The sequence below is a fragment of the Manacus candei genome, unplaced genomic scaffold (genome assembly GCF_025592945.1).
Source record: "Manacus candei isolate 608988 ecotype Guabito, Panama unplaced genomic scaffold, ASM2559294v1 h1tg000061l, whole genome shotgun sequence".
In the NCBI taxonomy this organism is placed as follows: Eukaryota; Metazoa; Chordata; class Aves; order Passeriformes; family Pipridae; genus Manacus; species Manacus candei.
In genome coordinates this window covers 931621-957203 of record NW_026138109.1, presented here as the reverse complement: position 1 = coordinate 957203, position 25583 = coordinate 931621, and the positions used below count along the sequence as shown (strand labels likewise).

At 38.7% G+C, this 25583-nt stretch overlaps 1 protein-coding gene and 1 long non-coding RNA gene across 4 annotated transcripts in view; both read right to left on the bottom strand.

The window, feature by feature from the left end:
• ARL15 (ADP ribosylation factor like GTPase 15) overlaps positions 1-13832 on the bottom strand; it is a 234636-nt gene extending 220804 nt beyond the window's left edge. The window contains exons 1-3 of one of the 3 annotated variants that reach the window (XM_051804812.1): positions 2075-2869; positions 1139-1221; positions 478-534 (exon numbers count right to left, since the gene is read on the bottom strand). In XM_051804812.1, coding sequence (XP_051660772.1) covers positions 478-534; positions 1139-1221; positions 2075-2120 — 186 coding nt within the window. In that variant the 5' untranslated portion in view covers positions 2121-2869. Of the gene's footprint in view, positions 1-477; positions 535-1138; positions 1222-2074; positions 2870-12921 lie in introns of those variants that run through there. The other 2 variants (XM_051804810.1, XM_051804811.1) reach the window with 2 other exon arrangements.
• Positions 13833-15421: 1589 nt separating this feature from the next.
• Positions 15422-25134, bottom strand: LOC127478738 (uncharacterized). The gene is made up of 2 exons (XR_007907303.1): positions 25088-25134; positions 15422-19338 (listed from the first exon to the last, which is right to left on the bottom strand). It is a non-coding gene; the product is annotated as an uncharacterized LOC127478738 (long non-coding RNA).
• Positions 25135-25583: the final 449 nt, after the last annotated feature.

Sequence of the window (25583 nt, the reverse complement as noted above, 5' to 3'; positions counted from 1 at the left end):
AGTAAACCTCATTTCTTAATATAATGTTTGGGAAGTTTAACTTCGCATTTGGAATATATTAAGGCTCTTCAGACAAAGCTTGCAATATGTGCATTTAGCTAACAAGTTTTAATATATGACATTATTCAAACATTTTAGATATTTAACAGCAAATGTACACAAACCCTTCAGCAATTACATTAGGCAAGAATTCTCAGCAACTGATGCACATGAATTCTAGATTTTCTTATACCTTAAGATGTTGGTTGAATTTTTCTTTACCTTTTTAAGTGAAGTGGAGAATACTTTTTTTATTCTGGTATTAGTAAATCTTTGACAGGACAAAAACACACTGTAGTCTCTTTCTGTAAATTAGTATGACAAATACCTTTTGCTATCTGCATTACTCAATTCCAATCCTAAAACACTTAAGCAAATTCTTTTCACTCAATGGCATTAACACTAACAACAAAATAGTTAGTTAAAACGTTGCCTTACCGTGTAAATGCCAATTCTACAAACAGCAAATGAGAGCTGGATACATTCAGACATAGTCTAAAGGAATTAAAATAAAGACATTACCAAGAATGCTATTTATTAAGAATTACTTTTCTTCCCATCTCTCCCCTCTCCCCTGAAGGAAACACCTTATCGTTCTTCTGCAGGGTTGTATTAAACAACCCGAGAAAAATGCTATATAAATTCAGATTATGCAGATACTTACTACCTTTCATACAGAAGCAGCTGCCAACAGCATTAGAACTCACTAATTCAGTATTTCATTATAGGTCACAAACTACCTAATGATTCCCAAAAGGCCTGAACACATTAACAATTTGCATGTAAGCTTTCAGTCTCATTTATTTTTATCTACTCTGGTTTAAAAACCACCTACAAGAGACATTTTAATGGAGTGCTTTTTGGCTTCCTAGTAGACTATAAAGAGCATCTGTGTTTAAGTGTTACAGTTCTTCTCTCTCTGTACCATCACTGAAACTTTCTTCCTCTATATACCAAAATAATGCATATAATTTAATGTTCCCACATTTCTGAAGTCTTACTCTTAATTTTCTGATATTGTCATGTTCAAAATAGAACTCTTAAATATTTTATTTCATCTGTTCTTACAGCTGTGAATAACCATATTAAAAGTTTTTACCCTCAACTCGCTCATCTGTTGTGATGACACAATTCTATGTCTTCTGCAGTCACCCAGAGAGGCTGAGGACGGACTATGAATTTCTGACGAAACAGATAAAAAACGCCTTCTTTAATTAGCATAAAGAAGCGACTCTCCAACACCAAAATAAAAACTACTATACATTGCCATTTTTGCAATATGATCACGTATAATAAACCAGGTTTACAATGATTTATTCAGAAGAGTAATTGAGGAATTACTTTAAATCAGCTATTTGAGAAGTCACTGTAGGGAAAACTTAAAGCAATCAACTGGAACATTTTTACTACTTAACAAGTTCACACATCATCTGCAGGTATTTTAAGATAAAGTGCTGGATGCTACAGACTTCAAACAGTATCAGTCAAAACATTTATTTTCAGTCTCTGCTTTCTAACTTCTCCCCCTCCAAAAAACAAAACACAAAAAACCCCCTGCAATTGAAATACCCATTTAATTAGAAGTGTGATATAAAAGAAAAGAGATCTTATTAGATATAATAGAAAATAGAAAATATGTAATTATAATAGAAAAATGTGTAGCAACATTTTTCTTTTGCTGTAACCGTTTAATCTAAATTTTGAACACACACTATTTTACTGAACTGTCTAAAAGCTTCTGACTTTCACTGAAAGCCAAAAAGCACAGCACAAAAGACCTGAACTTCAACAGCATGGTTGATTTTTTTTTTTCTTACTGGAAGCAATCTAGCATATTATTACTGAAAAGGAAATGCTGATTCAAAGCACCATTTCAATTGCAAGGAATTTTTTTTTCAGTTTTAAGAACAAACAGCCAAGTCTATGTGCCCCAAGTTTCTCCTAGAAAAAAAATAAAATCCCAAGAAATAGGCACTGACTGAGAAATCCTATGTTACACAAAGTGGTGGGGTGGGATTATAAACCATACCATTACCTCTTCTGACAGTATTTGCAGACCCTGTTCCAAAGGTTCCAGGCATGGATGACTTCCCCAAGCAATTTAGTCCAGTGCTTCATTATCCTCTCTGCTAGAAAGTTTCCTAATGTTTAACCTGAGCCTGCTGCAATTGAAGCCCATACTGAAACATAGGGTGATACATAGAGTGATTTATATTTTCACTATCGTGACATATTTTATGCTGATGGCAGACACAACTTTAAGTAAATGATTATTTCTGCTTGCAAGAAAAGTAAACATGCAGCAGCAGCAGCAGCAAACCATTACAATTTCTCAATGTATACAGTTTGCTTTTATTCTAGATTAGCACAGCATTACAAATTGTTTTCCTTCTTTTATTTTTGTTCAGTACTTTCAGGCTATACGTTAGCGGGAGAACTAAGCTGCAGTTCAAATTCCCCATCGGGTGCCTGTAGATCCTTTCTTCAGTAGAATAAAGCAAAATACACCTGTGTTACCTTACTCATCTGTCATTGGGTTTGCTACTGACAACATTCTGAAACCACAAGACTTTAATAAGGCATGAATTCTAAAATTATCTCCCCATCCTACTGTCACATAAAGTACCAATGGATGTTTCCCCTATGCATTTCCCGAAGAAAAAAAATCAAAGTAATCCCTTCTTCAAGCCTCCAAGATAATACTTATAAACTACAGTCTATCATGTTAAAAAGGGTCATTAATCCCAGCGCTTAATTTCTCTTATATTCACCTATCCTTACCTCCAAAAATTTACATCTCCTCCCCAATACTATTTCAGTTTAATCTCTGAAAAAGTGACAGTGATTTGACATAATTAGAAGTTTAGTGATACTATCCTACAGACTATCATCTGACCACTGAATTACAATATATGTGATAATCTGTTGCTACAATGAGGAGTTAATTCTTGATACTTGTAATCTTTCACTACTTTGGTTTTACAACTCATTTGGGACCATACAACTGGGTAACAAAACAGGTGTTGGAGAATTTGCATTTAATTTACTTACAGTTTACTGCTGCTTTCGGAAAGGATTTTACATGGTAAGCATGAAAATAAAAGAAAAAAAAAAGTAAAAATATACCTACAAATACTACAAAAGAAAGAAAGATATCTTATTTGATACAATTCTACAAAAACTAATTCTTCATAGATGTGAATTCATATGTCCAAAGTGAAAAACGGAGTCATCAGGTCAAATATGTCAAACATGCCAATACCCACCCTTCTCCTTAGGCAAAGAGTCATCTTACAAACGTTAAGTAAATTTCTCCCACCGGAAACTAAACTCATGGCTAACTTTCATATTCACCCAAGACTGTTATTTTAATCATACCTTTTAAAAACGTGGCTGGACATAATGACTTAGAAAGATGTCCTGCCTGCAGCTGTGCAACCTTTCATTCACAACAAGCATTTGTTCTGTCCATTTTTTCAAGCATTCAGCTATCAGTCCAAATATCAGTCAAATATTTTCAGTATTCAATGTTTAAAACAAGAAAAAAATCTCATACAGCTCTACCACAGGCACATGTTATTAGTCTGCAATTGCACAAAGCCATTGTTTTAATTAATATTTATTCCCTCAGTAAACACAAAATTAAATCCCTAGTCATAATATTTACAAAAGACCACATTTTTTAAAAGATTAATTCGAGCATATTCTGCAACTGATGACTTCAAAGCTGCAAGCACCGAGTTGAAAGCACTAGCCCCAAGAACCTTGTTGGGCAAAAGGGGGAGGGGATCCCAATCAGCTCCTCAGAAAAGATACAAAAGGCTCAACACTTGGGAGAACCGCAGGAGGTGGTAGCTTCAATTCTGCCAACCAACAGAAATACTCACCTCGACCTCAACTTGCTGTGCCATAATCCTAAATAAATCACAGCACTTAGTATAGCTCCAAAACCACAAAACCAGAAAGCAACATGAGAAAAGCAAAATGTTAGGAGGTTTTTTTCAGGCAATATGTTTCTTTAGTAAAGCAAAGATCAAGAAGCCCTTCTGCTCATTTATAAAGAAGTGATACAATCCAGTAATCGCTTGGAATTACTGGATCTTCCAGGCAAAAGCTTTTACACCTCCGTTCTTACCTGCATCTTTTCAGTGCATAAAATTGCAAAAATTAGTAACACAAGTGTATAAAATATGCAGGTTTTAAGACACCTATATGTATGGAGCCTGAAACAAATTCTCAGTGTTTATGTGCTTTAAAGAACAAAGGGGGTACCCAAAAGCACACACAACTACGCTACAGTAAAGGTAGAAGGAACTTTGACCAGAACTGCTTTTTGCTAAGCTTGTGTACTGAACTCCAACTAGTAACTCCAAGGCTTCTCTTTCTGCACAAGACGTCACAGCCCTCTAGCACATTCCATTAATAACGTTTCTAACTTAAACCCCCCAAATAGCTTTTTATACAGTTCTCAAGGATAAAAGACACACAAAATAATTTCATATTCTATTATTCTCTCTTAATGCTTGTCTTAGTTCAGCAAGAGACCAATGTTTGCTAAGGAGGGCGTGTTAGGGAAAAAAAAAAAGGGGGAACCAAATTCCTCCCTCTATGTTATTAGAACTTCGAAATTAAGCAGCTTCAGGTGAGAGGTGTGGAAAAAGAAAATAACAGCTCTTTATTAACATATATATATATATATATATATATATATATATATATAACAAACCCAAATGAGCAACAGCGGCTCCCCGCCACAGTCGGGGCCGAACGCGGGCTGCTCCCGCCAGTTCCACAAGTGCCCACAGCCACGTGAGCCATGGCGGCTCCACCGCCAGCCGGGAAGGGGGTTTTCCCGCCGGTCCCAGGGCGATGGGCACGGTCCTCGGTAACACCTCGGGGCTCCACAGCTCAGGAAATAACTGCCCGCGGTGGTGGGCGGTGGAAGGGTCAGGCAGCTGCCGCAGGAAGATTCTCTGACCCGCAGAACCGGCACAGGGCGTAGCCTGAGGCAGACACCTCGCTCTGAGAGGTCGGCAGGTGCTGTGAGGGCCGGCAGAGGACTGCGGCCGCTCCCTGTCAGCTGTGCGAGGCAGGGAGAAGGTTTCTCGTCGGGGGGAAGGGGGGGGGGGGGGCGGAAATCAAACAGGAGAACAAGAAGGTGGCTGCCGGTTCTGTCGGGCAGCAGGCAGGAAAACCCACAGACAAAAGGCCGGTGTGCTGCCGGCCGGTTTTAAAAGGAACTCTCCCCTCCGCTGCCCACCCCCCTGCCTTCCCCCGCCTCGGAAAAGAGAGCAGGGGGACATCGTAGGTGCACACTATCCAGTAATTGATACTGGGGGGGGGGGGGGGGGGGAGAATTCCAATATCTCTTTTCAAACCTATAACAATGCTGAATAATTAGATTTCTAAAATACCAGCCTCCCTGTACATAATCATTAGAAAAATAAATCTTAGTTGAGAGTCTAGGAAGAAACCTGATGCTGATGTTAAAGCAATGATATGTGAACAGGAAATAGGACAGGATCCAAGAAATCTCTTGTCATCATAAAAAGTAATGAGGTGGATGCACCAGAGAACAATGCGCTCCCCTCTTCTAGGCAATATTCTCAGTACGACAGTTTTCCATGACTGTTTCCAGGACTGCAATGGCTCAGACAGTGAAAGATGCAGATTAGCCAGGACAAAATTAATAGCTGCAAGAACAGCATAGATATTTCTCAAGAATGCTGGACCTTTTCTCCAGTCTTGCTGAAACACAAAATTATACAAGTTTCTAGGCAAGAATAAAGCACTGAGAAGAGATCACTCACTGCAGAGTGCATCATCACTCTACAAAGATGTCAATTCAGTTTCAGGTTCACTCAGTGTGGTGGGCCTTACATATGAAGTAATAAATTCATTAAGACACAAATGTTGGAAGGCTGATAACCTCTGCTCATATGTCAAGGCAGCACCTCCAAGAAGAAGGAAATCCATTAGCTACATGCCCCTGGAGCAGATTAAGTACCTTCATAAATCCCTCTAAACTACAAAGTCTCACCTCCTGTGCAGTCAATGCAATTCTGCTTACACTGGGGAGAGCTCCTGGACACCATCCAGAATATCTCAATTTTTAACTGCAATTTCCTGTTCTAGAACTAGTTCTAGCTGTCCCCTCAGTGAGGAGGGATGGAAGTATTTAGCTCACATCAAAGCATTCTGGACATACAGGAAATCATATCTTATGGACCTACCATCAGGTTCCAGCAATCACAACTTCAGGATCTCCACTAGCCTACAATCACATTTAATACCTACCCACAATTGATCTGTCTTTGAAGACACTGTACAAATTCCTGATCAACTCATCTTGACCACTCTAACATTACTGAGATGTAATGTGAGACACAGAATTCAACCAAACTCATATGAAAATGCAGTTCCTGGATTATAACTGTCAGTGAGTTCTTTTATTGGTAAAAAATTACTTATTGCCTAGTTACCCTCTCTCTATGATTTCAAAGACTTCTATAATACAGCCTCCTCACACCAGCCAGCTGTCTCTTCTTCAGACCGAAGGGCTGTAACTATATAAACCTTGCTTGTCTGGAAGCAATTGCTTTCTTTTAATTACTGTGTCATCCTTCTTCGTATCTTCTTTAGTTTTTCGGTTCTTTTCTTGAGATGATGCAACCAGAAATGTAGCATTTAAGCCAAGAGCAAACCTTACATTTGAAGCATTGTAAAAATGAGATGTTTCCCTCTTTTTCTTAATACTCTAAGCTTGTTGACAGATGTCTGGGTTGAAGAGACATTTTAAAGAAGAATCCTCATTCCATTTCCTGAGCGCTGATGGTATTTTAGGGCCTATCCATGCACCCATACTGCCACGTGACTTGTACTATAAAGATATGCAACTTTGCATTTATCAACACTCAATTTAATCTGCCATTTTACTACAAATACTACCAAAAAGAGGTACTATGATTTTTTTCCTGGGTTCAATATGCACTATTAATATTTGTGCCTGCATCAGCCCACCCAAAGGATATGAAATGTATACTACTAAACACAAACATTAAATTCCCTCATAATCTCTGCATTCTCTTTCTCCTCTTATTCATTGCCAGAGCTGTGCTATCAATGCTCGTTTATGAAACTTATATTGGCAGATTTAAAAGTTACTACTTCATTTTTAATTGCTTCAAAGTTTTTCATCTCTAATAGAGGCAAAAATCATATAAAGGAAAACTAGGCAGTAGTTGCTGTAAAAGCTAATAAAATGTAGAAAACAGATGTTTCTTCCATACAAAAGCTCCAAATCACAATAACAACAAAGAAAAAAATCTGCAAACTTACTTCCCCCGTATCAACAGTTCCTACTGGCTCTTGGATGCCATCTTGTTTCCTCAGACTCTGCAATGTCAGAAGCTAATGTGGGTCCTGCAAAAAATTTTTCTTCTATTGCTCCACCAAAACATACACCAAAGCATTGTACAAAGATTCATGTTCTTCCAACTGTTTGTCCTTATTGGTGACAAGGCCCTAGGGCAGGACTGCATCTAACATAGGAGAATTTGTCATCTACATTTCCTGCTTTATGTCTCTTCCTCAGACAGAAGGAAGTTACTTACACATTTGTTGGCAATTAGTATAGTCACCTCACCAGGTTGCCAGTGAGACAAAAGGTAAGTTCTGTACTCTGAAGGGCTCCAGCATGTGACCTAGACATCTCTTATTCAATTGAAAATACCCTATTTATGTCCAGAGGGACTTTTATACAGTTGGACAGCTTGCACTTCAGAAGGTTTTGCTGCACACACAGTGAAAAACAGCAAAACAACATACTTCAGAGCATTATGAGCCAGAACACAAACAAACAAGATTTAAATACAAAAAACATTTAGAACAAAAAAAACTTTTTTGTTTTCCTTCTTATGGCTTTACAGCTGTATGGGCCCACAGTTGTGTTTTTAAATTAAACTAAAAATGCTTCTTTTATTAATGGAAAGCTAATAGCCTCACATAATCACAAACTTCAGAACTCAGTTTAAGAAAATAAACACCACAAGCTGGCAGTATTAAAAAACATGAGCTGATGATACTGACGACAAGCCAAAAATGGTAATCAGCATGTGGTATTAGGAGGAATATTCTGTCCTTACTAAATGCAGATTTTTGTACTTATTAAAAGCTTGCATTTCTAACCTTTTGTGAAATTCATCACCACATTGCCTCAAGCTTGGAGGTCTTGGAGGTCTGACTGAAGTATTCAGGAGTAGCACTCTGCAGAGCAACACAGTGTGGTGGTGCATAGCAAGAGCCAGTGTTGAAGACTAAGTATTCATACTTCAGACACTTGTTCTGACCCAGCCCTGTGGACTGAAAATTCATTAGTGAAGTACATTTTCCAGTCTAGTTGTTTGAAAAAATATCAAGTTCATGTCATCTGTGCTCACTCTGCAATGCAAACCTATGACAATAAGTAGAGATGACTACAATTCACAAACACCAATACAGTTGCATGCACCCTGTACACTAGTTGATCTTACAGCTGTTACTTTCTTTCCTGCATTCAGCTATATTTTTTATTTTAAAAGAACTGTCAGACCCCTTATCATCTTCCCAAACTGAAAGATAATAAGATGAAAGCCCTTGTGTTCTACAGAGGGTGTAAATTTTCAAGGATGTTACAGCTGATAGATGAGTCAGACAGCCCAAGTAATACTTATGTGACAAAAGAAAAAATTCATATGAGAGGGGTGTTTAGCATAAACAGTAAGGGCAAGGCTACATGGACCTTTGCTGCTCATGTTGTAGGAGATGTATAAAAAACATACACGTGTCTCAGAGGAAAAATACAGAGTTGCTAGTATGGACCTTTCCCCATCTTTCCTTATTCAAAGGGCAACACCTACTGGTTTAAAGTTACAGTGAAGCAAAACTCTAATGTTCAAACATATTCCTCCCTAATGGCATTTGTAGTACAAGAGAAAAGGTTTTTTATGGCCTGCAGATTCCAAACAATGGAACTGGCAACAGCAATGAAAGACAAGTATGAAGTAGACCAGAGCCACTAAGTGATCATGATCCATCCTGTAGTACCACTTTCTAAATCAAGCTTGTCCAATTAAATTAAAGGGTCTAACTATTTCAAAGGGAAGGTCTTAAAAGTAAGCTGTCCAAGAAAGCAAAGCTGTTCAGAAACATTTTCTTTTTTTTTTTCCTTTTAATATCACCTAATGTATTAAGAACACCAGAGTTTGGCATATGCAGCTTTTCCCAGTCAAGAAAGACTTAGTGTGAACACTAACAATACAGAATGTAAGGTCAAGACCACTCAGAAACCAAGAAAAAACTCTTAAGTCACTTCAAGGCCTATTAATCTAAAATTTGAAAATTTAATTACTATTACTCAAAAACTTCCCAAATTTTAGCTTTTTTTGGGCACGCATACAGGAGTAAAATAGTTTGTATCAGCTAACAAATGTACAAAGAACAAAAAGAGAATCCAAAAACCTGTTATACTAAAAAAACCACACACAAAAAAACCAAAAACAAACTCCAACAAATTGAAGTTGAAGTGGTTGTTCATGTAAGAAGTGTCATCTTCCATTTCCGGTTGAAATTTACTCGTCAATACCTGCCCAAGAAATATTCTTATATACAACTAAGATACTACATAGTATCTTGGGATACAGTCTAGGGAGATAAGCTATCATAATAAAATTGCTAATATACAAAACTAAACAGGTTATCAATTTTATCTTGTAAACCTCTTAGGCAAATAAAAGACCTTTTTTTTTTTGTTAAGAGACACATTCAAATTTCTACATCACCCTCTCAAGTAGCTTATAAAAGTTCTACACAGATCAGGCTGATACATGCATCCATTCAATGTAAGAACCTTATCTAGTATAGAGATGCCTCTAAAGAAGTGTATTGTGAAATTCTACTTGCTTAAAATTTGCATCGTAAGTAGCACGTATGAAAACCTGAAGCATTTCTATTGTTTCCCACAAGTTCTCCAAAGCAAAAACTGTAAGACTGGTCACATGCCATGCTTTTCACAAGATGCGTCATGCCATAATTTCTTAAATTAAGCATAGTCTACTGAACATAGGCCAACCAACACAAGTCTCTGTATACACTATAATCCTTTCAGACACAATGTAGCAAGAATGAAGCGGACGAAGGTTGCAGATAGAGCACCAGATTACATAGTCACAAAAACGTACAAAACTGCATTTATGCAGCTGTGTTTGCACAGTATGTTTTAAAAGAAAGAATAACACAAGTAAAAGATGCCTCTAAATAAGTGAAGATGGATTCTTTTCTGGAGATGGAACCTGGTTTAGCTACGTTGATCAAAAACAAAACAAGAAACCACACCACTCCTAACATTGTAATTATATCACTACAAAAATAAAAAAAGACATCAAGCTCAAGAGCCTCCTCTAGCTAGTAAAGACACAGAGGCCGGTGATACTTTTTGGTTACAATGCATAACTAAAAACAGACCAGAGCATTACAGTAGTACCAGCTCATTATCAAATTGCATTAGCCATAAACCAAGGATCGCATTCTAAGCAGGGGAGGCCCTAGTCAGGTTCTGGGTATCTCCCTCTAATAGCTTCAGGGCCATAGTCCAACCAGGCTCCAAGTGACTTGGCTTTGAGCAGGATTTGAATGCTTTCAATAACTGCTAATATTAGAAGGTGCCACAGATGTTCAGTATTTCTTGCGATCTGCTCCTCAATGGAGAAAAGAAGTCTACACCAATGTAGGTCCGACTCAGATAAAATGAGAAAAACAACCTTCCTATGCAAGTCTGGGAAGAGCTGGCTGAGGGTAGACTCCTTGTGGAGATGGAACAACTCCTGAGTCTGTGCTGCAGTGAACCCGACCTCAGCTATCCTCACCTCCCCCTCCACTAAATTCACTCATTCAGCCCCACTGCTAACCAAAACAGTGTCTAATACTCTGTCACAGGACTACTGCAACCAGCAACAACTGCATACTTTGCTCTGCTCTCTGCTTCACACTGCAAGCATAGGTGAAAGTCTCACTGCTCAACATGAGGAACCAGCAAAAGTACCTTCTGCTTATGTTTTGATGGCAATGTAGGTGAAAGATCCCAACATAAATGCAAAACCCACAAAATTCCTTAACATGTAGAGCTTTTTGTTACTGTTGTTATGGAAATAATGAGGCAGTTGTTCTACATACATAGCTTAATGTCCACATTATAACTTCAAATCTTGCATGGATAAAGAGTAGGCCCATCTTTACACTGGAACAGAGTGTGACAACAGTTTAGTCCTCCAAGCTGAAAGTGGGTCCACACAACTAGTTGCCTAACTCACCACCACAATTTATTTTTTTTTTTTTTGTTAGAGCAGTCTTTCTGAGGTGCCTGAAGCAGTTGATCAATGTTTTTTTTAGAGCTGACACCAAAAAAGGCCACACAAAGTAAAGAGGAAAAGGAACAAATGGAGAAAAATAGTCAGGAAAAAAAAAAGTAGAGCTATTTAATCCCCTCCCCCCTCTGGTTAATACAAAAACATACTCTCAGTTTCCAAGGCTTATTAAATTTATTGTTCTCCGAGTGGTTTGCCTTCCACAAAACAGCCTGTAGCAGTCACAGAGGTTAATGCAAGCACTTCAAAAAGTAGAGAATAGCCAGTTTTGTCTGGATATAAGTTTACAAAGGAAAAAAAAAATCTAAGAAACAGCTCCAGGCTTTCAAGGAGCTACAAGGCTGCACTTGACACACATCAAGTTTATTATCAGTGTTTCATTAACTAGGTTCTTAAAGAGAAGTCTGCCTACTATTTCTTCTACACAGGGACTCATTTTCTACTCACTCTCTGTTATTTGAATTCAGGAAGGTAAGCGTAAAACATTTTTGGAGGTATAAAGCTGAATAAACCAAAATAAATTTAAGCTACATGGACACAAGAATATGAAAGTATAAATTCAAGGTATTTCTGGTTCAGTTAATTTCATTGTCATAAAAGGAAAAGTCAGCCACTGCATGCAGCTCTCACCTCAACATGGCAAATCTTTAAATCAGTTCACTAAAAAGAGCATCGTCAGAGATTCTGTTGTGTTTGATGAACTTCTCTTGAAAGCCTACATCCGTGAGCACCTCATGTGAAGACATTAGAGTCAAGATTCTGACTCCAAATACTTCCTGATCGCACCTGATATCAGTAACCAACAGGGACAGCCAGAAGATGCGTACCCATTACTGCCCGATCTGCAGCTTTGCAGCACTCCACGGCGAAGGAAGGGGAACCAATTCACAGCAGAGCGCTCAAAGCAGCAAGACTAGAACAGTGGGATGTCAACAAGACTGGAGCCATGGGATGTGCTCGTTACGCTCTCACACTGTTAGGCTGAAAAGACCAGGTAAGCAGGTACCACACTAAAACAAAGCCGTCTGCTCGTTACCCGGCCGTGCCACAGGGTTCGACTGCAGGGGAGTTCAAACACCGGCCACGACCCCATCCTGAGGTGCGCGCCTGCGATACAAGCTCTCGCAGACGAATGCAGCCAATATTCATTAAAGAGCCATAAACGCTACACCCGAATACCAGCTGCCCGGGCGCCCGGCTGAACCCGCCCGCGGTAGCAATTTAGTTCATTCAAGCGTGCCCTAAGCTCCAGCATTTAGGAAAAAAACAGCGACCCGGGTCACAGCTTTAGAAACCTAATAGCAGCCAAATGAGCGGGGCCCGGCCGCTTTATCGCCCTTTAACAGCCCGGCGGGCCGGGCCGGGCAGCGCGGCCGGACCCTCCTGCCCCCCGCCCTGGGGCTGCCCCGCCGGTGCTCACCTGACCCCCGCACACCGCCCCCGCCGCTCGGGACGTGCCCGCCGGTGCGGGTCGGGAACCTACCAGGTAATCCATGTACTGGGGAGGCGCCGGGCGCCGCGCTGCCGAGTTCTCCGGAGGGGCCGCGGTTGCCCGCCCGGCTGACAGCGGCGCTGGGCCGGCCGGAGCTCCTCCGCCGCGGGGAGGGCGCGCAGAGCGGGGAGGCGCGGGGGGCTCGGCGGAGCGGGGCCGGGAGAGCGCGGGCGCTGCCCCGGCGACGCTGTCAGGGCGCGCTGCCGCCCGCACGGCGCGGCGGGGAGGGGAGGGAGGGAGGGAGGGGAAGGGAGAGGAGAGAAGAGGAGAGGAGAGGAGGGACGGCGGGGCCGGGCGGGCGGCGAGGGAGGGACGCGCCGTCAGCTGATCGCACACGTGGGGCCGCGGGGAGCGCGCCCTTAAAGGGGTAGGCGCGCCCGGGAGGCGGGACCGCAGTGGGAGGGGGTCTGGGATTCCTTGTAGAGAGTCCAGAGTAGGGCAGCGGAGCTGGTGAAGAGGCTGGAGCACAGGTCTCATAAGGAGCGGCTGAGGGAGCTCGGAGTGTTTGGCGTGGAGAAAACGAGGCTCAGGGGAGACCTTATCGCTCTCTATAACTCCCTGAAAGGAAGATGTAGAGAGGGGCCTGGGCAACCAGCGTTCTCCCAGGCAACCAGTGAGAGGAGGAGTGGAAGTAGCCTTATGCTGCGCCACGGGAGGTTTGCTTGGACATTAGGAAGAATTTCTTCGCAGAATTCCTTCTTAGACATTGCAATGGGCTGCCCAGGGAGGTGGTGGAGTTACTGTCTCTGGAGGTGTTTAAGAATAAAGACTGGACGTGGTCTTTAAGAAAAGACAGTGCTATGGTCTAGTTGACACGGTGGTGGTTCGGTCAAAGGTTGGACTTGATGATCTCAGAGGTCTTTGCCAACCTAACTGGTTCTGTGATAATTCCCCCAAGCACCTGTGAAAGCAGCGCTCATGTACTGCAGGCTGACATGTGGACATGGAGGCTTTCCCACAAATGTACAGTGTTAGCAGGAATGCCTGACTTCCTGGAAAAATGGAAGGAAACTTCTAAACAGGTATGATGGTGGTACAGGAAATCTAGAAACAAGGCATCAACTGACAGATGAGGAAGAAAAAAAAACTGTAATAAAAAGAATGGTGAAAGCAGGTAAGGAGCTAGGAGAAAAGAGGCATAAATGAGGAGCCAAGAGCAAATGGGAGTAAGTATTTGTAAGGGTGTTGGTAAGCAGTTGGCCTAGACCTAATAAACGGGGGTGGGGAAAGGAAAATTAAAATTGCTGCTCTGATTTTTGTAATTACTAAAGTCTGTTGTCAACAATTTCAGTTAAAACGTCCAGACAGTGTTGGTAAGGTGTTCCCCTTGTCTGCCCAAAAAAGCATCTTGTTCTTGTCAATGGATAATTAATTTTCCTCATGCAACTAGTCTAGAAAAAACTTCTTTCCTTTGACAGTCCTTACTTTACTTTGGGAGTCAGTATCAAATACAGCTAGATAGCAAACTGAATTTACTTTAGATGACCGCAAATGATTTTATTTTTTTTTTAACTTTCGATCATTAAGAAATTTGCTAACTTTAGTATTTTAATAGCTAACAAATGGAAAGAGGCCCTTCCTGCTATTCAGTATTTTGACTGTTTTCCATGTAGCCATAGCCATTGCTGGCAACTGTCTGCTGATCACGGGATGTCATTTTGACAGTGGGAACTACAGAGTAAAGACTACTTTAGCCCTTGCAGAGGTGGCTAAGTAGGCCTCTCAATAATGTAACAAGGGAGATGCAAGAAACTGATTTCATTGTCCTTCTGCCATCACACATGATCTTTAACATTTTGCATTGCTTTCCTCTTAACCTTTGGAACTCTTTATTTCTTCTTTTTAGCAGCAATAATACATCACTCTGGAGACTTGCTGCCTTAGGTGCTTCTCTAAATGAAGGGTGACTGGAAGGGAATCTATAGGAGAACATCAAGAACAAGCGGATATTTCTCAAGTAATTCCTATGAGAGTAATAGGAAAGAACTGAGATAATTGAGCAGAAAATAGAATCCATGTGCAGAGAGTTGCTGCAGAGAGGATGTTGTAATGGGAAATGAACTGACTTTCATTGAAACAAAGGAGATTTAGGCCAGATACTGGAAAACACTTTATTGGGAAGGATATTTGAGCATGGACAGACACCATGACTAAAAGTAGTAGAATTTCTGAAAGTAGCCTTGGGTTATATCAACCTTTCTCAAATGTAGTTTAGTTAGCACTGATTTACAACTGGAGAAAATTATTTAGAAGACCCTCCTGTTTTATATGAATCTGATAGTTGTGATTATGAAGATGCAGTGTGTTGATATATCCAAAGAAAAATGTTTATTTCCAAATGATTATTTTATACATGCAATTTTCTTTCTAGCTTATAAGTAAGACCTTGTGAGCTGAACAGAACATCAGTTAACAAAACCAAAAAATTTCTCATATATACACTGAAAATCCCACAAACCTGATCAAGAGAGAAGCCAAGCCAGGCCTAAACTTATGTATTAGTCATTCTGTTTATTGTAAACACTTGAGTCTTTTGGCCATTGTGTAGCTTTATGGCACATTCATTTTATAACATAAAGTGAAGATTAACATGGAACAATAGCAGAATGTAAGCAGAATACAAGTCCTGTAACACATGCCTTCTAGCCTACATAGCAGTCATGTAGGATTTCTTTCATCTGAAAACAAGTTCAATTTAATATTGGAATATGTACCTAATGCAGTGTTAGTTATCTTCATAAAAAAGCTTGTCAGCAGGAACTTGCATGTCAAGATAGAAGGGACAAGATCAAAGTGTTTTAATGGAACAAAATTTCATGTGTTGACTATGAGGTAGTAAGTCTGGTTCCAAAAATGGAAGCGAGCTTATTCACAGAAGCACAGGTGTATATTCAGTCAAATCCTGTTGCAAAAATAATTTTCTGTAAACTTGTGTGAAAAGTAATCAATCTATGACTCAGACTTTGACCCTGAGAAGGGCTGAGCACAATATTTTATCATCTATTGCTCATGTCAGTGCAATTTAATGAGTTTGAACATTTTAACACAAGATTACCACCTGACAAATTGAAGGTTTTATAGCACTAGCAGTTAACAAACTCTGAAAGTGGAGTTGACATAAAAATGTATTGGTTACTTAGTAGATATTAGTAAAATGGGAATTTAAAATGAATATGCCTATTTCCAAACATACTTTGGTGGAAAATTGTATTGCCAGCTGTTTCCCAAATCTTCGTTCACGAAGCCTAGTCATGATTGCTAGCTGTATAGATACAAGTTGTCCAAGTAAGCATTATCTTGGAAAACAACTTGAGGGACAGGCATACTGTAGAACACCTTTTAGTCATATTGCTTTAATTTCTAATCTCATCAGTTAAATAGATTCTGTCAAGATAATACTTATGTAGAAGTCCTGATGAAAGCAGTGCTTTTCATTCAGTAGCAGTACATAGGAACAGTATGACCAGTGTTTGCACATCATGGTTTGAGTGACCTGAACACTGGATGTTTTATAAAAGGTGCCCTAAAGCAAAAAGACCTAACAGTGTATCAGGGACTGAGACATTCTAAACCACTTTACCACATCAGAATAATTTAATTCATTAAGAGAACAAAGTGCATGGTATGTTTGCTCTCCACATCCCACCCAATTTTAATAAATTAGGGGAAAGGCAACTGACTTTTTTTATTATTAGCAAGAAGGTGGTTGTACTAATCATCAGGTTTTACTGATATAAGGAGCCCTGATAGCTCTGGTAAGGAAAATTAATTAACGGAGGGAGGAGGATGATATATTACCCTTCTAATTAAAGTTGAGAAACAAACAATTATCTTTGAAAGTACTGAAATAAGCTACCTCTGCTCTTCTTACAACACTAGTTTTCCATGGTACAAGGTTGTTACAGCAGGCATACACAAACTCTCATCTTGGCAAGACATAGGATAGTTAACAGCAGAAAAGCAAAACATAATTTGTAGTTTCATGCTAATACCATATACTTACTCTGGAAAAATAAAATCTGTAGAGGAAAACCTCATGTAAAAATGTGGTTCTCTTGACTCAGGATATTCATATAGTAATCTAAATGCTCCCAAATCCTACCAAATCCCTTTACTGGGTATGGCTAGAAATTTAGAATTGGATGCCTTAAAAAGTACAAATTGTGGGTAGTTCAAAAATACAAATTATGTGATAAAATGGTCTCTAACTTCACTGGCAGAGCAGACAAGAAGCTGGACCAGATAGGAACTTAAGACTAGGTAGAAAAGTTCTGAGTTAAACAGCTGGAAAACTGATAGGAAAAATTATTTGAATGGTCTAATGGCAATAGCTTTTTAAGCATACATTGTAATGATAAATGTGTGTGGCCAATTGTGACCAAAATTATTTCCTAGAAAGATCCAGAAAGGCATAAAAATGGAAAAAAAAAACTGGACAGAGAAATGAAAGAATGGGTGTTTTACAAGGAGAGTTTGAGCATTAAATAGAGGCCAAGAGCAGTCAGCAGTTATATTTGCAGCTCAAATGTCGGCAAGTGACTTGGAGCCTGCTGTTAATCAAACTCATGTGACTTACAGGGAAAGGGAGAAGGTGCTCTGAGTAAATAATGCTTGAAGCAATTTGCAGCTCTTTATCTGATATATTGACAAATGTCAGCATGCAGAGATACTGTAGCCAAAGGTGAAGGAACGCTATGAGAGAAGCAAAACCTCTCCATCAAAAATCTTTTTCTCTTTCCTTTGATGCTTTGCTGCCTTCTGGCATTTTGGTCACCATGTGTGCTATGGTTAGATATTTTTTTTCTATAAAAGAACACATGGGTATGAAAGCAAGCAAACAGATTTTGAAAAGGCTTTTTCACCTGTTCTCCCTTTTCTTGTTTCCAGAAATATTTGGCTGACCTTTAGGTAACCTTACTGGCAAAATAACAACAGGCAGTCTAAGAGCAAATATTAATGATAGAACAAGGTCAAAAGTAAAAACCAGTTTCAGACTGTAGTTATGCTGATATAAATTTAGTATAATTTTAACAAATTTAATTAATTTGAACCTATAGGATATGAATAAATATTACAGTTGATTTTATACAGGGTATTTACTCCTCCCTGTGTGCCCAAAATGTTACTGTTGGTAAAGTAATGCAAGAAGATTTGCATGAGGAAATTTGAATATATTATATTGCCAAGCAGGCTGGAATTTACATATGATATTTTTTCATTTCTGTATCACCCCTCTAAAGTTGGTAGTGATGTAGACTCATTTTTCATTTCATGAGTCTTCTACGTAAGGTCTTTAAACAGTGCTATAGCAAAACAATAGCAATCAAAAAATAATTAAGAGTCCTAGTTCTATACTGGTAACCTTGTTTGAGCTATTAGCTGAATTTGAAGACTAAGTGATCATAGATATTGGCCTTGGTAGCAGGGGTTCTGTGTTTAAGAAACTGAGAAATTTGGAAGCCCTAGATTTAGGATCTTAGGGTTTCTTCTCATATATACATAAGAAAACATTTGCATTCTTAGTTTGGTTTCTTTTTTGTGAAATGGAAAAAATAATGGGTTTCTAGAGCAAGATGTGGAGATTTAAAAAAAAAAAAACAGTCCACAGTTGTGATCTGGTTAACTCTCTACTTGTGGCACTGTAGAAACTTCAAGAGATTGATTAGAAGTTGTACCTTCATGTTCCTGCTGAGAATCAACAAGGAGACAAACCCTAAAAAAATATAATCCCATTTCACATAATATCTGGTTTTCTGGGATGAACTGAACCTTTGGATTTTTTTAACTTTGGTGTGGTACATTTTATGAGGACTACAGTTTTGCTTTTTGTTCATAAAAAGCATTTGTTTCTAATATTGTTTACAGAGTATTCAAATATTTATCTCTCATGTTCAGATTGTTTTTTTCTTTTTACTGAATGAATATACAAATAAAAGCAATACAGTTAGACTCTGTGGTCTTTGCTCTGGTGTTAACATGTTTCCATCTGTAGCTTTTTCCTTTGTTTCCATTATGAGAGCTTTGTTAGCCTAGAATTACACTTGTGTTCCAAATTTACCCCTAAAAAACTTTAAAGACACAATATTCTGTCTCTTTCCAACTATAAAATGGGCTGGGTTTGGATCTAGTTCTTAAAGCCTTCCACCTTCCTATTTGGGCTTAGAAAATTCTTCTTATTTTCAGAAGTTTTCAATTCATAGTCTTGTTAGGGTGTGAAAAAAATGCCATTTCATTAGTAAAAGAAAATATAACTTATGACCTACATAATGCCTCTGTTGTGTTTGGAGATTAACAGTGGCCATCCCACAGGTCTGCCTGGCCAACAGAGAGGGAGGTGGTGCCTCAAGTAAAGCTGTACAGGAAGCTGGAACCTCGGTCTGACTGCTGCCAGCATTAGTCCTCTTCATTCTAAAGGAGCACATATGAATTGGTGAGAAGAAATATGAGGTCTCCAAGCAAATGAAAGAACAGATAATTCTGAAACAAAAGAAATTGCAATTTGCATATGACCTTACATAATATCTAAAGTATTTCATATTTATATTAAATGTGTTATCCCATCTTATATACTTTAGTTGTGTCTTCGTTAACAGTCATGTCTTCCCAAGAAGTCAGTGTGACTACAAACCCATACAACTAAACTTTGCCTGAAGTCTAAATATAGCATATATTAAGAATATGGTCAGCAAAGCCTTGCAGCTATATGTGGAGATGACCATTTCATCTCTTGCTGGAAATAATGAACACCAGATACAAGGTCTTAGTGGTTCAAGTTTTTCTATGGTTTAGCATACGTTGTTTCTGAGTCTTGAATGAAAAGCAAAATGCCTTTTAGCAGAAAGAATAAAACAAATGCTCAAGATGAGGAAGAAATAACTTGTTGGTATTGAAAAACCTTTGTGTCAGGTTTTAGCCTCATCTAGGCAGTACAGTAAGAAGAGGAAGGACAAAGTAGCAACACATGCTTTACACTTTGAAATTCAGTTACCAGTTCACACAAAAGTAATTCTTTTATTCATGTTAGCCAATTTAAGCTATGCAGGCATGTGAACACAAGTTATAATAAAACCTGCATTTTGCTATCCAGCATATCCTTAGGAGTTCTTATTTTCTTCTCTTTCTCTTATCTTAAAGTTCTACTGACTAAAGTGGGCTTATATACCTTGCTGCATATTCCTGATAGAGTAAAGTATGTAACTAATGATAAGGCACACATACCAACATAGAGCTGAAACAGGACTAAAAAGCAATATCAGAGCATAAGACTATAAGCAAAATCTGAGGTATAGCTATCAGTGCCTCAAGAAATTATAACAAGCCTTGAACAATACCTATGAAGAATCTTATGTCAATCAGACATGTTTACCGAAAGAATTGTAGTTCAGCCACTTTTTAAAGATAAGGAATAGGGAAATGTGGTATCAACTGCAGATGATTTTAAGGAATTCCCATTTAATTGAAAAGCAAGAAAACAGGGCCAAGGTACTAATTCTTGAGGGGAGAAAATAGATGTAGTAAGTAAGGAGATAGTGTGAATTGAAAACAGCAAGTTAATTAGGGAGTCTTAGAAACAAATTGTATCTCTCTGAAGAGTTTCTTTCAATTGTAGCTGTTCCCGAGGCTTTTTGTGATGTTTTGGTAGGTACAGTTCTACCTATCTGAGGTAATAAAAGTTTGAAACAATGATACACTGAAAGAATCCTAGTAAACCAACTTCATGTTCCCCCACTAAGACAGCAGATATTTTTTACCTGGATACTTCAGAAAATAATGCTACACTAGAAGATATATCTGGAAGAAGGAAAGCAAATATGTATAACAAAGTGTTGTTTCTTTTTCAGTTTCACTAACTTCTCTGTACTGAAACTATTGAATAAATAACTTGTGTTTTTAAATCACTCAACTCTCTCCTTGGTTTCCAAAAACAGCTCACATACACAAATCTGAATGGGATCTGCACTGTAGGAATAACAAGAACTGAAAGTAATCCAAATGTTTTTGAAGCAGCATTCCTTCTGGGTTTGGGAGCTTCCACTTAAATACCTGTATAACCACCTCCACCTTCACATGAACTGCTCTTGGAAGGTTAACATGTGGAATATAATTGCAGAGGTATTCAGGATCGGTTATATTACTTTCTCTATCAAGTGGTTTGGTTGACTGCTGGCTAGTGTATAAATGCTGTAATTCAAACAGTGATTTCAGTTCTGGGCCCATTTACATGGTTATGTCAAAACATGTTTCTAAAGTTGTGATGAGTAATTAAGGTTGAACAGAACAGGCTGCTAAGCTTACCACCTTATAAGAGCTTATTCAAAAGATGCTTAAGCACATTCTTCAATTACCAGTAAGTTCAAAAGACCTTAGTCCAAATTTTTATAGAAGCAAGTATGAAAAACATTCTTCTTAATTTTTTTTCTTAATTCAACTTTACCTTGGAAATCCACAGGTCGATTTTTCACTATTTGTTTTATATCACAGATTATTAAGAAACTGTTCTGATAGTGTGAGTGAAAATGAGAAAGGAACCCTATGCAAAATGAATGATCTTCATAATGAGAATGGTTGCCTATTCTGAAATCACAGGCAGAAATCTATTTAAAAACATGAACAGTATTTGCATCCAGTATTTGCATCTTCAGCATAATTTTCATCATTATAACAATAGCAAGAACATCATCTCTTTGAAAGACTGCACCTTCTGTCTCAGGAAAAGCGGAAAAGCCTTTAACCCAGTACTTGATTTGAAGAGCTAATTCATGTTCCTAATAAAATCACTTCTTTCAATAGGAGCAAAACAGTGGCTACCTGACTATCATATAAACAGTTTCAGAGGTTTTCTTTGTAACTGAATGGGATTTTCATAGGCCTTATGCATTGATTTGTACAGCTATGCAGACTTGAAAGAAAAATACAGCTCTTGAATTCTGGCTACCCAGAGAAGTGCATACACCATCTGTGGCTGAGAGGGAAATGTAAAGCAAACAACTGAAGTAGCTTAGATGTGTTTATCCAATCAAAACTAAACTCTAAAGGCAAATGTGGTGATATAATTACTTGTCACATAGCTAGCACATCCGTCAAAATATGTTTTGCACTTTGAAGCTGACCATGTAGCCTGTGTGTTTTAGGAATACATATTTTATCTTCAAACTTGGGCTAAATTAGCATGATGGATCTGCCACCGTTACTCTCTGCATGGAAGATTTTTTAATGAGAGAAAACAAGACATCATCTGTTGGGAGATAGGCAGCTGACCCTGAAATGCCATTGCTCTGACAGCTCTCTCTACTGTATCTTGTTTCTGGTCCAGAAGATACTTCCAGTAATACTGTTCAGAATGACTGTAAACCACAATTCAAGAGTGAGAAGAGATTATAACAGCACATAGTGAGGCTTCTGAATCCTTTAAACATAGGCAAATGGCAACAAGTATTGGGATAAACTGAGATATAACAGTGGAATTCTGCCTGTTTAAGTCCTTTGTCTCAGAGAATTCCAGAGGAGGAAAAAAATTAAAATTTTGTGTCTCAAACCAGAATGGACACCTGAAAGGGGTCAGAGGCAGAATTTTATTAAGTCTCAGAAGGTCAAGATTAATCTGGAATACATGGGGGGAAAAAATCAGTATTCAGTTCAGCTGTGGTGGAGAAGTGGCAATGCTCAACAAGTGTATTTGAGGGGTTTGTTACTTAGAACTGATTGAAAGCAGGGAGAGAAGAACTGGGAGTGGGTTTAGGGAGTTCCAGTGGGAAGGGTGACTGGAGAAAGTCAGATCTGTGGAAAGGAGTGAGATTATAGAAAAATGAAGGAGAAGGATGAGGGAAATTCTGGAGCTTTGGAGAGTCTCTCCACACACTCACTAGCCCTCATGTCTTCAGATGACAGGACACTGCCTCCTCCACTTCCCAGTAGCCTTTCCTCCCACAACAGTCCACTCCCACCTTAAAACCTAGAGGTCTTTTCTTCCCTACTCTTGCTCCCGTTGAGTGGCTTTCAGGTCCCACTATCGCTGGAGGATGCAGTCACTTGACTCTGTGTGGATGGAGCAGGGGAGGGACAGCCAAAAGTGAGCAGGCAGGTTGTTGCCAGCTCGCACACTGACAGCCCACACTTCATACATACCACCTTAACCCCCAGCCAGATCTTGCAAAACAAGTATCAAAGTCACATACTGTTGTTTACTTTGGCTGTGCCTGGAAGTTAAACTTGCCTATTGCCACTTGTATTGGTGAGATTTCACAGATTTCAGCTGATTTCTATGAGTAAAAATTGAATGGCTTGTTACCAAGCCCCAGTTTTCCTTGGGTGCCTGGAGGAAGGTCAAGGAAGTCTCTAATGCCCACTGCTGCCTTTCACAGAGCTTTCTGGATGCTGGTGGTACTTGTGCAGCAGTTTTAGGATGCCTCCATCAGTTGCTAAAATATATAATAATATATAAATTGTTTATGTTCTTCTTTATTTCTCCCTGTAGAATAAAACTTTTGAGAAATGTTTCTTCCCATCCTAAGCAAGGAAAAATAATAGAGTAAAATGACAGAACCCTTTGGGAAAAACTGTTTGGCAACAGTTAAGGACTTTATTGACTGAACCTGCCATTTAAACAATTTAATTCTGCTTATGTGGTCTATAGGTGTAGAAAATGACTACAGGCAAAGCCTATTATATTAATTATTAATATATTAATATTTATATATTATTAATATATTACCCTAATATATTAACTAAGAAACTGAGTTTTTTTAAGAGTGTGAAACATATCTAATGATTTGTTTATAAAAAGCATGGACTAAGGGTTATTGCAGTTTAACAAATTAACTGCTGCTTCTTTGCCCTGGGGATCAGCAGATGGTCACTGACAGGGAAGGATTCAGTCCAGAAAGAGCAGAGTGTGCTGTCAGTGGCTTGCTTTTTTTTCCTGGGAAGAGGTACCAAATTAATAGAGACGTTAACTGACAATTATATTAAATGTGAACTTGCTCTCACTATGGCCAAGGGCAGGTCTGCATTAACTGCTTTTGTCTGAGATAATCACATTTAGTCACTGTATTTAAAAACACAGTGAATTACCGCATTAAAAAGTTCATTTAGTATTTTTTAACTAGAGGAATTCAAAGGGACAATGGAGGTGGCAAACATCTGATTTTAAATATCAGCAAGGAACCCTAAAACAGCTGTTCTGTTCACAGGCACAAGAAGTTGTTGTGAATCCAGGTATTTCTCAGCATTCCTTATCACTGCCACTCATTTTCCAGGGTCTATTAACCTGCTTTGTGACTCAGGATGGGGAAACATGATTTCTGTCAGGATAAGGCTCCCTCCTGACAGACTTTGTACAAAGGTCTGTATCAGTAAATATGCGTTAAGTTTTGGAGAGACTCGGGAATGAGACAAATTCCATTTACTTTATAGTAAAATGTAATTTCAAAATAAGAATAGACAGAATGCTATGTTTATTTTATAGTCTCCTTATTTTATACAAACTGTAAAAGACTAGTTACTATTCCCCATTATTATTTACAAGAAACTGCAAGTATATAGTTAAGACAGAAAATCATGGGGTTGTAGCAACTATGCTAGAGATAATTCTGGATAACACACAATTTTTTTTTGTATGTTTTTCACATACGTAGTTTAACACATTAGCACATACAGTCACCTATCTCACCTATTATCACTGCAACATTTTTACATATTAATGTCCAACTACTCTCTGAGGCTTATTTTTTTACTCTGTCTACAGCACAGGTACTATAAAAATAAACATTTAATCCTTTTGTCCCTTTACTCCTTTTTAATCTATATGCATGGAAAATTCAATTTCAACATGAACTTTGCCCAAGAGTAGTTTGAAAGGTAAGCCTACGGTTGTTAATTTTAAATTGAACTCAAGTAATTTCATCCTGTAAAAGCTCTTTGTAGACAAAATCCATTAATGCTACTATAGCGTGATAAGCCTAGAATAGGCTTTTGTGTCTTCTTTGCAATCTAGCATTCTACTGGTGAATAAAACAAAAGCAATAGCCATGCAAACAGGACAGCAATACAGTAACATTTCCTTTACTAACAGCAACAAAAGGTAAATCTTCTGAAAACTTCTATATTTCTATTCAACATGCATCCCTTTGAAAAATTTTCTTATCTTCTGTATACTCACCCTCCACTTGTTGTATCCTTGTATTTTCAGATGCGGTTATAATGATGGCCCAACAGCCATCCACTGCTGTGCTATCACATCCTGTAAAGCAAGTGACATACTTTTGGGGCCATAGTAGAGGTGGGGAGGTTTACCCCTTCCAGTAAGTCTGCCTCTGATTCCTGAGTCAGCAAGCTATTCTTTGGTTTTGTAAGGAATCCTAAAGGTATGTTCACATTAAACTCCACTTCTTTTTCATCACTGGTGACACACTGTCATACTTAGCAATTCTCATGATTTTCCTTGTTTGGTCTTTTTCCTCTGAAGGCTTCATATGCTATTTTGTCTCTGTGTAAGACTTTTTGCATGCATGCATTGCAAGATACTGTCTCTCCTGAAAAGCTCAATAAACATAAATAGAGCTAGGATGCTGATACCTCTTCACACAAGTGGACTAGAAAGACTGTGGTTTTCCAAATGCCAAAGACAAAAACCTCCAGAGGACCCAGGAACTAAA